Raw genomic sequence first — 17,498 nt, 5'->3', positions numbered from 1 at the left:
TGTGGGTCTCCATCTTTGCAGCAAAAAGACAATTCTTTCTTTATTTCTAATTCTAACTTAAAAGGAAGTGACTACGCAGGATGTATGCTGTGGGTTTAGGTGGTAGGATCAGTTCTCTAAATTCACACTGTCTATTTGAAGGAACAGGTTACTGCACATAACTGAGTGATGGCAGCTGTCCACATGCCTGCTTTCAGCCTAGATCAAGTGTAAAAAAGACACAGTCTGAGTTAAGTCAGGCTTGGATTTAAGAACCCTTCAGTTGTCTGCCCAGCTGCACACAAAAAACACCACACTCAACAGCTGCACACTTTCTTCCTCCACCATATAGAAGAGGATGTTGTTCAAGCTTGCATTGTAATTTTCAGTGACTAAAGACATGCCCAAAACCAGTCATTATGGCTCAGCTAAAGTGTGAAAAATTTTAATGCAGCAGTAACTTGATTGCCCACCTGAACTCCAATTCAAGACAGGATGCATTTAAAGCACTGCTGCAGTCATCAAATACCACCTCTTGGGAAATTCTCTTTTGTACTATTTGCCCAAAAGTGTCTCTCAGTAAATGTCTCCAGTGTTTCAGACACTCGGGATTGAAGGATCTCCTTAGAAAAATTCCCAAAGAATTTTGCTGCATTTCTATACTGAAGAGTTCTTTAAAAGGTGATCTCAGAAACATGATCCATCTACATATGAATATGTTAAAGAGTTGGCTTCAACTTGCTCAGTGAAGTGCACCATAAGCATTCATCCACATGCTCTCACACAGCCTCTCACTCCTGGCTGTACAAGGGCATGCATACTTTGTAGTTTTATATATATATATATATAAAAAATTGTCACTGGTTTATTATGTAGCTCCTGAGCTTACTTTACAATTCATGTCACTTAACTGACCATCAGAGCTAGTGAAAGGGATTGAAAACTTCAGGTCTATTTCCTTTGCTCCTTTTAGGTAAAAAACCAGGTAGTTAGTTATCCTGGGTTTTACTGGACCCACAATTCAGACTTTCATTCCCTTCCTAACATTGAACAGTTTCTAGTAGCAGTGAACTTAAAATTCCTGTGTTCCTTCCTAGTGCATTCCTTTTAATTTATACCCCATCCCATTTTATGGAAAATGGGTTCTCATGAAGAAAGATCTTTATGTTTACTTAATTAAGTTCACATAAAAATCACAAACAGGTCACAAATTACCCAAACACAAATTTCCAGTGATATCAAACAGGTCTTGTGTGTCTGCCGTGGCTTTAAATTGTAAGTAGTGGGAGGGAAAACAAACAACCTTTTCTTACCCCTGTGGCTGTACAGGGGAGAACAGAAAAGTGACCTTTGCAACCCAGTCCAACATGTTACAATATTTGAGCAGCAGCTTGTCCTCAGTCCCTCAATAACAAGTCCCTTCTTAATAGAAATGGCATTAATATTGTGCGGCCTGGCTGAAAGATTGAAGGAAGAAAATTTCTGAATTAGCATGCTTGATGGTTCCCTAATTCTGCTGATTTAGCACATGGACAACCCAGTGCAGACCCAGAACATTTCATATATCTTCTCTGAATTTATTTCAAAGGTTGTTGATCAATCATTGAGGAAGCGCTGATCAAATCATTGCAGCCCCCTTGTAAATAAAACAGGTAGCTACAAGTTACTTCACTGAAAGCCTGAAGTATTACAGATTTGGAAAAAAACCACAAACCACTTTATTTATTTACCATTAGCCAATGGTTAATAAAATACCAACAAAATAATTAACTGTAATGAATCATACACAAGCACTCATATATGTATTACATTGCCTGAGAATGATGGTTCCTATCAAACTGTCAGCCTTTCATAGTAAATAACTATAATAGCAATAGCATGGTAGTGGTCCAGTAGTTGAGCATTCAGTACAGCAAACTGTTTTCTGGTAGAGTATGTGATGCAAATACAGTAGATTTATGGTGTCATAACTCAGATCAGACACTGGTTAGTGCTTGGTTGGAATTTGAAGGATATATTCACAATCACAGCATTGTTTTTATGCTGGTGTAGCTGTGCTAAATGTAATGAAGCCAGACATGCATTATTAGATGTGAGTTCCACAATAATGACTCAACTTTAATGAGATGTCTTAAGAGGCATTTTTATTAAATTATTTCAGAACCAAAGATACAGAGACTATAAAAGGCCCAGTTCTGGTTACAAGGTAGATTTACAGCAGTTATTTCAACAACAATTATAGTTCCTTTTCTATTAAGTATATTTCAGTTGTATTTACCTCTCAAGGGTATTTGATTTCTTACTCTTGTCCTTTTCTCCACCTCCACACTGCATGTTTTCAATCTATCAAATTTGTTTCTAACATCTGATAAAGAATAATGTTTCAAATATTAATACCAGAAACTGCCGCAGACATAAAACTCAGGATATTCTTCTTGCTGCACTGATTTTCATTATGCAAAAGCAAAGCCATTATGATATAATAATAGCTATATTTCTTGTAGAATTTGATGACATTATCATTTAAATCAATGAAACCAACTAGTGCTGTGGCTAAATCTCATCAAAAACATTTCCCTCTTGTCACAAATGGGTGATTTAGATTGCTTACAGGTACACTATCAAAGGTATTAGCAAAAGTGGTTTTAATATGGTGTTGTAGAAGAGTAACTAGTCAAGGTTCAGTAGCAAAGTTCACTGTAGTACTGTATAGCACAGTCATTTGAACGATTCAAAACCACAAAAGCACAAATCATAATTACCATACTAAAAGGTTTTGTATAATACCAGTCACATCCCAAACATCTGCCATTGGTAAATGGTCTGTCTGCTTCAAGAAGCAACCTTGAGAAGCATCCCAGCTCAAGGGGAAGCCACCCCCCGTAGCCAGGCTGCTCGGCTGGGACAGCTCAAAGAAGGCCCATTTAGGCTGTCAGGTTTGTGGAATATAGTGGCTGTATTGTAGTCAAAATCATGCAATGGCAAAGGGTTGTATGAGACTCCCTGCACCCACAACTTTCTTTGTTCCTTGATAAGTGAGACTTTGAAAAGCTACCTGCTTGTCATGTGTTAATTGCATGATGGGTGTTCCAACATCACCCACGTCAATGCTCCCTGGGCCACTCCTTGCCTTTGCGGGTCTTCAGAGAATAGATTGCAACTAGAGGAGTTGTTGGCTGTCTGGGCTATGGCCCAGGCCTTTACCTCCTTCAGAGTCTGAACCAAATTACAACTAGTTTGGTAAAAAGGTTGATCATATGCATCACATCCCTTCTATAGGTAGCTAAAGCAAAATTAATAGCAAATCTGTGTGAAACTTTGACACTTTCTTTGCTTTAATTATTTTGTATTGAATTCAACAATGAAAATACTCAGCAGAAAATAAAATAAAATCTACCGAAAAATAACTAAAATTTCTCTGATTAATTTCATCTAGTTTAAACCCAGTTTCAAGTAGCAAGATTAATCAAATATCTTATTGTGTGATAGCATTGATACTACTTAATTTATCATTGTAATTAAACAAGATTTTTCATTGTCCATTTAGATGCCTGTTTTTTCAGTCCATAGCATCAGGACAGACAAGACTGACTCTTCTATTATCAGCCAAATTAAGCTGATTAGGCTTGTTGAAAAGTTCAGTAGCTATTCTAACAATTTGCAGCTTTCTGAATGCACTTGTACAGGACTACTTAGAAAATAAAGGACAACCCTTATAGTCAATGGCAGTGGCTAAAGCAATGTTGTGCCAGAAATCTTATCCAGCTTACTTTAAAAATCACTAAAACCATGCAAAATTTTGTCTTTTCTATTGAGCTTACCATTCATTGAAATCTTGCATTCAGTGTCTGGGAAACATTATGTTCTCCATCTCTAAGACAAATGAACAGGTAAAAGATTGTGTTCACTTGATAAATATCAGAGATGTTTGTACTTGAGCAACTTAAGAAAGTCATTAGGGCACCATACCCGACAGATACTAATTCCTTGTACCTTCCAAAGCTGCAGTAAGTCTAAAACCTGTGACTGAAAAAATGGAGAAAGTAATAAAAGCATGCAATGAAATCAAAAACTGTAAGAAACTTCCTGCCATGCCCTTTTGTTATATTTAATATATGCAGTAGCACAGTAGAGGTGTTTGCCGTTCACTCAGTGTTACATGAGTCATTGGAAGGACCTTGCCATTGCCCCTCCTCCCCATTTTTCCTGGCAGTCAGTTTATCAGAGGAAGATTTCCTAAGCGGTGTTCAGTGTTTTAACTGGTTTATGACTGACTACATAATGTTTTTCTCATCATTATTTAAATCCTATCCAGTACATATCACATGGGAACCTGCAGAAAATGCAGGCAATGTTATAATGCATTTTGTGTCTCTTTCTACTAGATTTTCCTGTCTGCAATTGCACTTTGGTAAAACCAATAAGCAAACTACTTTTATTGCATTCAGATCTATTCCTCTGAATGTGCTCTAGATCATTTAGTTCTCAGTTAAAAAATCCTCAAAACTTAAAATCATGAAACTTTTAAAACCTTGTTATAAATAATATTGATAATAATATACTTAATTTAGAGACATTAGAATCCTACAGATTTGATGAAAAAGAGCTTTAAAACAATGGGTTTTCTCTTATATTTATCTCATTTTTAAGGAAAGTATGTGGGACCAGGAATTTTGGGTCCTGTTCTCAGCTTTGACACTGACCCCACGTGGTAGGCAATGTGTCTCAGAAGATTGAATGTGCAGGTAGAATTATCACCTCTTTCTGAGGTCAGACCAACAGGTGCCCTTCTTTGACATGTAAGAAAGGAGCATTCCCAACTATTTAAACTTACAAAAATTAAATTATTTCCAATAAAGAAAAATATCTGTTCAACAGGCAATATATTCTTCAATTAATCTCTTTTACTTTTTTCATCGCACCGTGCCATCTGTCTTGACCTGCCTGAAGTCTCAGTCGTCATTTAATAAAATAGCCATGGTGCTTGATAATTTTGAGACAGCAAATATTTAATTTTAATGGCTCAGGCTCCATCAAAAACATCTGTTTTGCCTCCAACTTAAAAACAAAACAAAATCACACACCACTCAGTGAATTTAATCAGAGGTAAACAATGCTGTCAGATCAGGCCAAAAATTCTCTTAGACATGTAAACAAAATATTTGCCTAAATAAGATGAACTCTTCTCTGCTATAATGTAGTTGACTTAATATTCAGTATTAGTAGCCTCATTATTTTTATTTAGTCTAAGTAGGCCCAAATTAGCTGCACAGATTTTGCTGGCCCAAAATTTATGAACATAGAGTCAACCTCTGAGTGAAGTGCAGAAACAAGGACAACCAAACATCCACCTCTTAGAAGCAAACCTGGATTCCTTTACAGGTGAGGACGATGATCACTTCTAAAAAATATCACAGGCTTTTTGCTGTACCTTATGGCTGAAAAAGAAAGATCAGAAATTAATTGAAGTAACTCAACACTTTAAATAAGAAAATTGATTTTAGTTTCCACCCATGAATATTTTTGCCAGTGTAATTTTAACTAATTCTGGTATAGCAGCCCTTCTTTTACTTCCCCGCACTTTGGCTGATTCTGGTAAAATCTGGGTGACTTGCTGAAGGTGCTGCACTGGGTTTTGCTCACCCATCACTTACAACCAACCATCCCCATCTGTGCACAGGGGAAATAAGCATCAGAGCAGTAACCTAGTATAGACACCAAAGCAGCAGTATGAGGTCTGTTGGGAAGGTGATTGATGAGAAGGGGGACACTGATGTTTTCTAGGCATTCACTGGGACACAGAAATCCTCTGGAAAAGCTCGAGACAGCCATTGGGTCTGTGCTATGGATTTGAGTCTATCAGCTTAATCATCAAATTCCAAGATTTAACTGAAATTGAGCAATTGTCATGCATGACACATTTTCCCTGGTGTTTCAGTCTTTGAAAATAAATAGTTTTAATTCCCCTAAAAAACACTCATTTCACAGGCTTTATCAGTAACCTTGAGCATCAAAAATGCTGAATGGAAAACTCTCAAAGGAAACATTTTTCTGTTGAAATCCTTCACTCAAGTAAAGAGGTGCAGACATTGAAAAGACAAAAGATTGTTATTTTTCCATACTAAAAGGCAAAATTGTAAATTCTTTTTTCATTACAAATTGTAGAGCCACTACAGCTAGTGACTCAATTACTCCAAAAGGTCTCCATTTTTTTAGTAAATATAAATGTGTACTAAGAAGATTTTCTGCATGATTAATATCAAAACATGAAAGGCAGATTGAATTTATCCATACATAGGCATTTACACACCTCAGAAAAGGGAAGTTATTTAGAAGGTGATAGAACTGTAATTGCCATTTCAACAAAAAAAAAAGCAATCAGTGAGAATAAGACAAGCTCAGTCTGCCAAAATGAAGATTTGGAAGTTAATCAAATACCAACTTATCCAGCTTGTCACGCTGCTATGTGTGTCTGAAGTTTCCAAATTGTTGTTGCTATTGATATCTAAAATTACACTACAGTTCTGTAGTCTTTCAAAAGAAGCAAAGTGTATTCCAGACCAAATAAAAAGAGAATGAAAAGGCTAAATTCTTCTCTGCTTCCTCTTTGCAGGGTTATAATAATCCTTTCCCAGCTATTACGAGATTCTGCACCATTTGCAGACCACAATTTGACCCCAAGTCCAACATTTTGCTTTCTAACTTTTTTTTTTTTAATTAATGTCTCTTGAAATCCTCATAAAACCAAAATTGTATGCATTACTGTGCACTGTGCATTCAAATAGGCATTAGGCAGGAAAATAAAAATTAAAAAATTGTTTTAAATAGGACCATCTTTTATTGCCATTTCCACCTGCATCACACTGCCACAGCAAGACCTTCACCGACGACAGTTTTAAGCATATAACTCTACATCCTGTATATTCAATTGACTGTTGTAATTCATTATTCTGTCACCATTTAAATATTAATTTTGCATTGTTTGTCTCATTCCACTCCTACTTCCTATGGTTTACTCTGGGCTTTCCCAGTATCTCTGTCTCATGTTATATGCTTCCAACATCTTCCTCCAGCACTCCCTCCTTCCCATTTCTTTTCTATTTTTTTTATGCCTTGGTTGCTCAGTTGAGTAAAACTTCTGCCTCCAAGTACCTGAAAAATCTCCAGTTGATTAGCCAGAACACTCCTCATCTCAACACATTGAGATTTATTCCTGTCATTGCCTACAATTATTTTGCCTGGCATGGTTGCCCTTTGGTTTTTGATACTTATCTAAACTCTAATTTGGAAATAGTGAGAAAGTTTATTAGGGGCTTTCTGCATAATTACTTTAAGGCAATTCTTCTTGTAAGCTCCTACTTTAATTTATTTTAAAAACACATTTCTAAAATGTAGACATATTAAACTGCCTCAGGGTACAAGTTTTAGTAGTTCCTTTATGCATTAAACTGTGTGTTCAAAACTGCACCCTTGACATTAGTAGGACAGGAACTTTTGCCATGACCATTAATACTAATTGGACCACCTAATCTCACGCTAGAGAATTCCTACTCCTCACATTAAGCAGAGATTAATTCAGTAGGAATTTTAGTCTACAGCTTTTTTTACACTGCCCTGTAACTTAGAAGCATGTCCTCTGTAGCATTCAGGATGATAAAGTAGAGTACTTATCATGAACCATGATAGGACTCAGTTGGGCTTGCTCCTCATGGAGCAGGCATTGTCCCAAGAAACAGAAACACCCAGGGATCTCCAATGAGAGCCACAGCCCTGGGAATTTGCTATGAACAGCCACTCATATGCAGGGATAAACAAAGGTGTAACATTTTTTTTCTCTAGTTTATTTGGCACTAGATCCCAAAAGGGGGTTGAGTGTCCCTCAAGGCACATAGGTATGGGCTGAGGGAACTCTGTGGACAGCATAAGGGAGTGATTCATTACTGCATTTGGATTGGCTTTATCAGCCAAGAGAGAGCAGGAATGGGAGTTTGGTGGGAACAGTTTCACCATGGTGTAGCAACGTGGTAAAGATTCTGGTAATGATCTGGTAAAATTCTGGTAAAGACTTCAGGGCAGTGAGGTGTGCTAAAGCACCACCTCCCCACCATCCAACCTCTTCCACATCTGCTTGGAGATCCTGGCCCACGCCACACTCTGCAGAAGACTCCATGCCTCCAGCTTCAGATCCCTCCCACTGTCACCAAAAACTGTGCTACTAATCCCTAAGTCTTTTCCTACTGCTATAAAGGACATTGCAGAGGAAGATTTTGCTGCAAAAGCAGTCTAGCAGGAGAAATACACACAGCCTAAATAAAGTGGGAAGATCCACTTCTTTCCTTAATGGCCCCACTCAAGCTCTCTAATGACCATGCTGACTCTATTCCCAAAGTCATTCCTTCAGTCTCACACCTCACCATCATCTCAGCTGCAGTGTGTCCTCGCTAGCACTCTCCAAATATTGGATCCTGTCTCCACCACTACAATCAAAAGCATTTGTCACAATTCTGCCTGGACTCTGAGAAAGAAAAGATATGATGATCTAGGGGAGAAATCAGTATCTGATAGGGCTATCTTATTCTTCCTGCTGATTTTTATTGGACAAAGAAGTGAAACCGAGCATTTTAATACAGAGAAGATAGAAGTTTGTTTTCACTGATGACTAAAACAATCATTCTCACAAGTACTCACATAAATACTAGCACTTCAAAGCAATTAAGCTGTTCACTGAACAGAAAAACAATTCTGTAATGTTTTTAGCAATTAAAGTATGATTGGCAGAGTCAAAAACATAATTATTAGGTTTCATCAATTGAAGAAGGGTTTAAAGAAGGTGCAAGTCATCCTTTTATTTATCTTTTATTAATATTTATCAAACTGTACAATCACTCTATTTATTAAATGCAGAGAATATTCTATCACTAGTTCATTACAAAAAATTTTGCATCACTGCCATCATTTTGTTTTTCATGTTTTGCAAGGGTTCCAACTGAAAACAGTAAAAGTGTGATATACATTTATGTTCCCCTGCTCACACATACTGAACTGAGCATTTACATTTCATATGGGGGCATTAAACTAAACCACTTCTATGACTGTTACTGAGTTAGAGATTTTATGCTTTAAATCAAGGGACAAAGTGCAAGGTGTACCTCAAATGAACACAGCTGTGAAGTCAATGTGATAGCAACAAGGAACACAAATTCAGTGTTCCTTGTTGTTCGTGGCTTCCCACTGATGATGAAGAATGCTGTGTAAAAGCCAACAAATGTGCATGTCCCCATGGTACCTTACAAATATAAATTACAGTGTTTTGTACTCATTCTGAATGCCTGCTTAAGAGAAAAGGAGGATATTGCCTTGAGTTAGACATAGCTAATAAACAGAATGGCAAATTGCTTTACTACTTTCTGTACTGCATTATGATTTTTCTCATTTTACATAAATTTCTAGATCAATAATGGCTAACTAAGTTTTGGCTATTTTTTGTGTTTGTTCTGCCTTTTTTTTTAAAGCCTGCTCTGCAGGTAGATTCCATTTTTCATCTCTTTGGCTGTCCAGAAAGTGCATTTCATAATGAAAATAAATTATTAAAGATGAAACAGAGTATGCTATCCTCGAGGACAAAAGAGCAGCATCTGTAGACTTAGATTCAGAACTCTCAGTTGCACAGATAACAGTATTAGGAATGAACATCAGATGTAATGAAAGCAGTTGTGCTACAATTGCAGTTTGAGGTAGCACAAGAATGAGGGCCAGCATTGGGAGTGAAAGGACAGTGTACCTGCTGCATTTTAATGGAGCTTGCCATTGTTTTGCAGAAAGTGATGTATGGCAGTCACATAACCTTCTGTCAAAGCATAGTCAGACACCAGCAGAAACCTAGAAAGTTGTCAAGCATCAAGTCTCCTACTCAAGAGGAGCCTGCAAGAGATACATGTGCAATTTTACCAAGCAGTGGTCAGCAGTAGCTTCAGATGCCTCCATTATAGTTATTAAAATGAGAATTCCAGTCCTGAGAATGGGTTTGTCTGGCAAGGAAAAAGAGACAGGAGAGTAAGAGGAAGGACACTTGAGGCTTTGGGTTGCATGTTCACATGTATACGTCAACCATCACCTATCTATCCTCTTTGTAGCTGCGTTTTCTGAGAGTTTCTAAGATTATTTTGATCATAAAAGCCATCCAGAGCAAAGGATTCTTTAAAAACAGATGCATTTTTTCAGATGAATGTCTTTCATTTGTCTGTGTTTTGGATGCTCTTATTTCTTATTGTGGGGTAAACCATACGGTGAAGTCTGTAACAACTATATTCAGTGGGGCTTTTCTTTAAGCATTTTCTTAACAAGGTAAGATGTTAATCATGTACATCTTTTGTGTCATTTAGTCATAGCACATTCCTAATGCTCCCTCCCAAAAACATATGCTGAATTTACCCTCTCATACAGTAAGATTTATTCCCGTACATTTACCCAGAATGCTCTTCCCATAAACCCTGTGAGAAGGAAACAATTTAATTTTGGCTTTCCCATGTTACATACAGTGTGTATAGTTAAAATTAAGTTAATCTAGTAGAATTTGAATTTGGCAAAAATGCCAGAAGGATTATACTAGAACTATAACAACAGTAGCAATAGCATTTATGGAAGACTGAAATACAGTGTTATGCCTAGGAAGAGTGTTTCCAATACCTCATGCTCAAAAAGCAATCCACATAAGGAAAAAAGCAGCAGAAATAATTTCAGATGGAAAATGAACCAATAAATATTCCATAAACTCTCTCCATCTTTCTTTCAGAGATTATGATAGCAATTAGGACAGTATATAGAATTTCTTTGATATTGTCTACGGATGCCAAGTCTATATGCTCAGTTGAGTTATTCAATTCTTAAAATGCATTATGTTCAAATCACACTTTCTAAAGTGGTTTTCTGTTAGAACTACATCAAATGAAAGCCTTATTACTGGCTTAAATGTAATTCAGTTCATCTTTGTTGTGTCAGGAGATGTTTTTATATATAAGGGAAAGAAGTGAAAAAAATTTAAAAAGCCCACTAGTCATCATGAGGGTTTTTTAATATCATCAGCACTGCCATAAAGGCAGATGATAAATGGCACACTATTCAGAAGAAAGAAATGGGATGAAATTAGCATTGAATTACTCTGTATTAATCATAGCCCTGGATTCCTGTCATTACAGGGACAATAAAAGTTTGGCTCTTTCAGATTTTAATGTTTCCTCTCAGACTTTACCATTATTTCTAGTGAGAGGGAAATAAGAAAACCATGTACTGAAGGAAGAGCACAGGAATATTTTGCAGTGGTGGAGTTGCTAAATTTTTATCACTGTTTCCAACCAACAGCAAAGCAGCATTGGTGACTTGGGTCCAGATGGTTAGCAACATTAATGTTTCACAATAGCAATCTAATGAAGCTCTTTAGTGCTGTGACAGGTAAAGGCCTGAAAGGTTTATGGCAAGGGAAAAAACCTTTGATAAGTAACTTGAAAATCTGCCTCTTATTGCTTTCATAATTGTTGCTTCTTATAATGGCATAATGGAATAGCAAAGCATAGTTGAAAAAAAGACTAGAAAAGAGTAACTCTCTTTGGAGCTAATAGGATGTACAGTGAGATTTTATTTTTTTTTTTTTACTCCTTCTAAGATGAATAGCTAGTTAAAAACCATTAAGCCCCTCTCAGACTTAAGGGAAGAATTTAAAGGTCTTTATTATAGCTAGTCTCTCTAGGGATCAGACCTAAAACATGAGAGATCCTCTGTGCAAGTAGAGAATAATACTTTCTGGATGATTTAACTTAAAGAAGAAAATTCTGGGATCTCTCACACGAGCTTTTCTCCCTAATCCTGGTTACCTGGGAAGACCACAAGCACAGATCTGGTGCTCTCTTTGCAGTGAAGGGGAAATCTGATGCCTGACTTCTTCAAAGGACAGGAGCCCAGTCCTGCAGTGACTTGGATGTTTCTGGAAAACCAGGTTTCCAGTAAATGGAAATTTTAACATTTTAACATTTTAATTTTAATTGGTTGAAAAGAACATCTGGGAGCTTTTCAGCCTTTGATCAGAAGCGCACCAGGTTTCATCAGCTGTTTCCTTTTTCAGTTATAAAACAAGATAGACTCCACCCCGCCCCACAAAAAAAAAAAAAAAAGGGTGCAGAAAAGATTGGCTGAAAATATTTTTCCTGTCAACATTTTTTTTTAAACTTGGGTTGAAAATTTCGCTTCAAAAAAAAGAAACCATCTACTTCTGCTAACATTCTCTACTGTCAGTTTTCCAAACAGATGCAATTAGGAAAGTGTTGTCAGTTTCCCTGTGGGTAGGTGGAGTTGGTGTGCATTATGCTTCCCTGCAGCATCACTCAATGCCTACTTGGAGCTGCTAGCATTAATGGGTCACATAGCAGGACTCAGATATTTAGATGCAACCTGCCTCCAGCCTCTGCTGGAAGAGCGAACCTTAAAAGTGTTGGCTACACTGGACTTTTGCATTTTCACGATGTGGCTGATAAAGCGACAAAAGATCCCAAAGGATATTTAGTTATATCCTGCGGCAGGTACACAAAAACAATAGCAAAATAGGCAAAGTAAAAGGGAAGCTACTGAGGAAAAATCCATCAATCTGGTAACCATAGGCATTGCTGAAAGCACACAGCCAATGGAAATGGCGTAAGCTATATAAATAGCATGATGGGACTGAAGCAAAGAATTCTACATGCAATATATTTAGATTGAATGCTATTATGCAAATAAAGCACTTCATTGCAAAGCTGCCAAGATACATTATTCTATTTCCTGCTGCTAAAATAGAAATTATTCAGGAGTTGTTAGCATAGCATTATTGAGGGGAGCTATACTTCAGCTTCAATAGCTCTAGTTTGATTTGCTGTTATTATTTTGGGCCGTACTGTCAACTCAAGACTGTTGCACAGTCCTGACTGCCCACTGCTGCAGGAGCACTATTCTTCTTTTAACCTTTGATGGTTTAAGGTGGGAAAGCATTATAGACATTGATATTTGCTTGATTTGTGAAAAAAGTCAAATCATAGTCCTCTTGGCTCTTTTCCCAGCTGTCTTGGTTTCTTTATGAGGTTCTCTTGGAAGAAATTCTATGCTTTCGTACTAAAGCCAACATTTCGTTCTCAGTTTCTACAGATCAAGTGATGAAATGTCATGTGTGAACCCCCTGAAGGCTGAGAAGAGAAACTCTGACTTCCCCACAGAAAATTGTGAACTGCAGTTTCTTACTGGCTGACAACACCTTTGATTCAATTTGTATGAAACTCAATTTACTTATTAAAATGGACATTATTGTTCAAATATTAGAAACTCCATTTCTTATATGTTCTAAGCTGTACAATTGTCAGATTTTTATGGTTTAGATTGTAAATGTGGTTTTCTCTGGCTAATTATTGGTATTATTTTTTTAATTTTGATGTCTTAAAGGCCAATGTACTGTATCATAATAATATGAAGGACGTATTTAACAGGTGTGGAAAACACTGTATACAAATGTATATTTCTAAAAGCTATTTTTATGATTAGCACGTTTACTGTTTTACCATATTTAGAGTCAGGTGATATTGCACTTCTTTGTTTACTGCTTAGTTCAAACAAGACCATTTTGATCAGTGCCACAATTAAATACATTGTATGGTATTTCCCATTATTTTATTCAATTTATTTGTCATTGGAAACAATTACATTTGATAATAGAATAGCTTCTAAAAAGTGAAAATGTCAAAATAAGAGAGCAATTCTTGATAAACTGTAAATTGCATCCTCCTGTAAATCCTCTTCTTCAGATAAGCCCTCTCTGTGATGCCATTCATCAGACAGTTGTTACAGCTGTTCTTACAAATCTTTAAAGGCAGTTTGTTGCTACCATATGAAAAGTCAGTCAGCCTCCTGTCTAGCCAGAAAAATTACTTATAGCCTGCCAATATCTGACAGCCTGAGTTAGCCTACTTATTACTTTTTGGGTTCTTTTCTGGCAGTAGTCTTTCTAACCACAAAATCCTAAGGCCCTCCTAAAAGCCTGAAGTTGGAATAATTAATTAATAGAGATGTGGGGGGAATCCCAGTATAGAATTTTATAATAAACCATATTTCCCTTCAAAACAGAATGGATGCATTATTTCTCTTGTGTTACTGAGACATTAAAGGTAAAAAAAGCATATGGGCACAAGGACTTCTTCCCCTAGAAAAGTACCAACTTGTTCACCATCCCAAAGTCAGACCTCTTTAACATTGCAGATGACATGAAACAAGAAATATGTATTTATTCATCCACATCTTTATGTGAATGGTACTCATACAGAAAGAGACATGTCTTTAAAGTGATTGCAGGGTAAATAAATTATTTATTAGCTACAGCCTCCCAAGAGGGAGAGACATTAATTTAGGAAGTATCTTACACAGTCAAATGGAGCACAGACCCAGTCTGCAGTGTTAAGCCCTGATCACTGAGCTCCATGACTGTGGTACTTGCTATTTCAGATCATCCAGCACTACAAAAATGAACTCTTTCCTTGCCCTTTCAAACATTCTCTGTAGGCTGAAAACAAGAGAAAACAAAAGGTACCAGAGAGACTTTTAAAAAGATCTAACTTTAAATTTCTGTTTTAAGAAGCAGTTTCTGAGATGACAGGTTCACCTCAAGTAGTGTGGATGTAAGCTGGTGAGAGCTCAAGGTCTCTGGTCAAGTTTCTGGCATGGGGATCATCCACAAAGAAGGACTGATATTTTTCAAAAATTTGGAAGCAAAGCATACATTTTAATTGCCTATTACTGAGTGAGGATTTTTTTCACTAGGTAGCTATGTGACACTGCACTCTCAGTTAACGTTTGTGTACCTTATATTTAGCTTTTGTCTATTGTATGTGGAGTTACATGGTTTACATAAGTGCTGAGTGGTAACCAGCTCCTTACAAAGGAAAGACGAGTATAAGTAGTTACACCTGAGCATAAAGAACTGCAGCTTCAGATTTTATCAGGGCTGACTCTCCAAGAAAAGTGCAGGAAAAAAATATTACTCCTTGTAAGTGAAATGTTAGGTCAAATCAGCAGGTGAAATACTTCTCCATTTTCTATCTCTTAATATGGGTTATGAACCTTTTTAACTGTAAAAATGCAAACAGAATTGCCATTTTGGGATTTCTGCCTTCAGCTGATAGTTAAAAAATAAGGAACTCCAAACTTCAGCAGCTCAAGGGGCATTTAAATCACATAAACTGTTGGCTGACTTAAAAGATGCAGAAAATCATCTAAGGAGATCAGTTCTGATATTTGTGTTAATAAACTAGATATGAGAAACATCTAGGTATATTGTCTCTTCACCACCTCCAAATGAGCTAACACTCACAGAAAGCACTCTGAGATTTTCACACATTCTTTACAGTCATTACCCTTACAGTATAAACTCACAGAAATGATTGCACAATCATAATGTTGACACTGTTTCACACCACAGCTTAGGTCCTGAATATATTTTGAACACGAAAGTCATCTCTGATGACACCCTGAGGCACTATTTCATTTGCAAGCCAGAAGATTGTTACCCCATGCAGCCTATTGCTAGCAAGTTTTCTCAATGGCATGTTTGCTTAAAATCACTCCAGAGGATGCTGGTGGCTTCGACAGAGCTTACTTGTTCTCTGCTGTCCATGTTTGCAGTATGCTCGGTGTTGTTTGCCATCACCTGTTACTTGTTTGACATAAGTTTTGTCAATTGTGGGATTTTTCAACATTGCTCATCCCTTGCAATACAGAGGAATAGGAAACATAAAAGATCTTGTCAATCAGTTTGGACCATCAACAGTCATAAAATCCTTTACAGACAGTCCTGAATCAAACCACTTCATTTTCTACACAGATATAGATGCTCTGTGTATTTCAGATGTTTGTTTCAAACATGGGCAGCTGCATGAATGGAAAATGTTTACTAAAAAGCTTTAAAGTTTGGATCAAGAAAAAATATTTTTACTTTTGTAAACCCTTGTACTACATATTGTTGCAGTTCCTATTAGTTTTCTCTGTAGATCTATTTTTAGTTCTGAAAAATCACTGTACTTAAAATATGTAGATAACTATAATCTTGTTAGCAGTCCTATTTTTAATTGGTGCCACTGCAATTTAGATTTGAAACATTAAGAGTTTGCCCATTAGAGCAGATTGATGGTTCATTACAGTTTTCTTTAAAATGTTGTAACATAATTTTTACATGTCTGTAAATAAATATTTTCTCTGATTTATGCACTAATTCAGTTTTGCAATTTTTTCTCTTAAAATGTGACTCTACAACACTTTCCAGGAAAAATGTATTTCTCTCATGGAAAAATGGCATTAAAAAAGGTAGTGCAACCATCCTTCACAAACTTTCAAAGCAGATCAAACAGAAGGAGGCATTCATAATATTAAGTACTAAACTTTTGTAAAATGTATAAAAATGTTAAACCTGCTATCATTTTAATATTTTGATAAATTTAAGATCCATACTGTATTGAAAAATGACTGACAAGAAACGTGACGGACTTCCTGAAAAGAGGGAATTCTTCAGTGGAGTGAGAAAGAGGGAGGCACTGTGGGGATATTTCATTGAATTTAAGAAATGCTTTTTCTTAATCTTGGAAGCTTCTGTGTTTCACATATCACAAAAGCAGTGTGAACATAATTTATGAAAACCATGCAAAAAATAGTTATCATTTTCTGCTCAGTGTCCAAATTCATTTTGCATTCATAGTTCCCTATTCCATTCACAAGGTGTTGCTTGCAGGAGAGCTAAAGCAAATTGGTCCACAAAGTCTATGAGAATGATTTCAAATTATATTGGTATTGTTGGGAAGCAAGACTGTTTTGAAATACAAGGTAAAACCAGCACAACTTGACAAGTTAGTACAGTAGCTCTGAGCATTTCTCAGCCATTAAATGTTCTGGCCACGAGAATGAAAGAGAAAGAGAAAATAAAGGCACTTGTGTACAGCAGTTAGAGCCCTGTGTTTACAATCCATGCCCTTACAGGAATCAGCTCTGGAAAACTGGTAAGAAAGTCCTCTGAGAGACTGCTTAGAAAAAATACTGAGTGCTACAGGGAATACATAGTTGCTGGGGTTTGGGTGGTGGAATAATAACCCATTTGAAACAAAAGTTCTTGAAGTTTTGTGGCTGCTATAATAAGTACTTTCTCCTGATTAACCCCTCAAAAAAAGATTTTTGTTCTACATTTGTGCAAACAGAATTAATCTGCAAGTATCACACTTTATTTTAACAAAAACTAGTTTGCAGAGCATCCATCCCATATAAATCCCGCTAACCAAACAAAAAGGTTTCTAAAGGTTACATTTAAATCTTTCTGATACTGTCCTGGCTACATGACTTAGCAGCCTAAGGTAATGGAGAAAAAAATTTGCATAACCACTCTACTGGTGTATTACTGTATTTGAATATATCTATGGTATGTAGCTATGCATATGTGGATAAAATATCCTTCCATTGCTCTGTGCTTTAGA

At 36.6% G+C, this 17,498-nt stretch overlaps 1 protein-coding gene across 5 annotated transcripts in view; it reads left to right on the top strand.

Annotated features, from left to right (window-relative positions):
- RALYL (RALY RNA binding protein like) overlaps positions 1-16,244 on the top strand; it is a 373,063-nt gene extending 356,819 nt beyond the window's left edge. For all 5 annotated transcript variants that reach the window (XM_054280017.1, XM_054279769.1, XM_054279850.1 and 2 more), the window contains one exon: positions 13,138-16,244. In XM_054280017.1, the coding sequence (XP_054135992.1) occupies positions 13,138-13,172 (35 nt within the window). In that variant the 3' untranslated portion in view covers positions 13,173-16,244. The remainder of the gene's footprint in view (positions 1-13,137) is intronic.
- Positions 16,245-17,498: the final 1,254 nt, after the last annotated feature.

The sequence above is a fragment of the Melozone crissalis genome, unplaced genomic scaffold (assembly GCF_028551555.1).
Source record: "Melozone crissalis strain CALT ecotype California unplaced genomic scaffold, PUWL_Pcris_2 ptg000002l_1, whole genome shotgun sequence".
In the NCBI taxonomy this organism is placed as follows: Eukaryota; Metazoa; Chordata; class Aves; order Passeriformes; family Passerellidae; genus Melozone; species Melozone crissalis.
The sequence above is the reverse complement of the archived record's forward strand: the minus strand, read 5'-3'. Positions and strand labels throughout refer to the sequence as shown.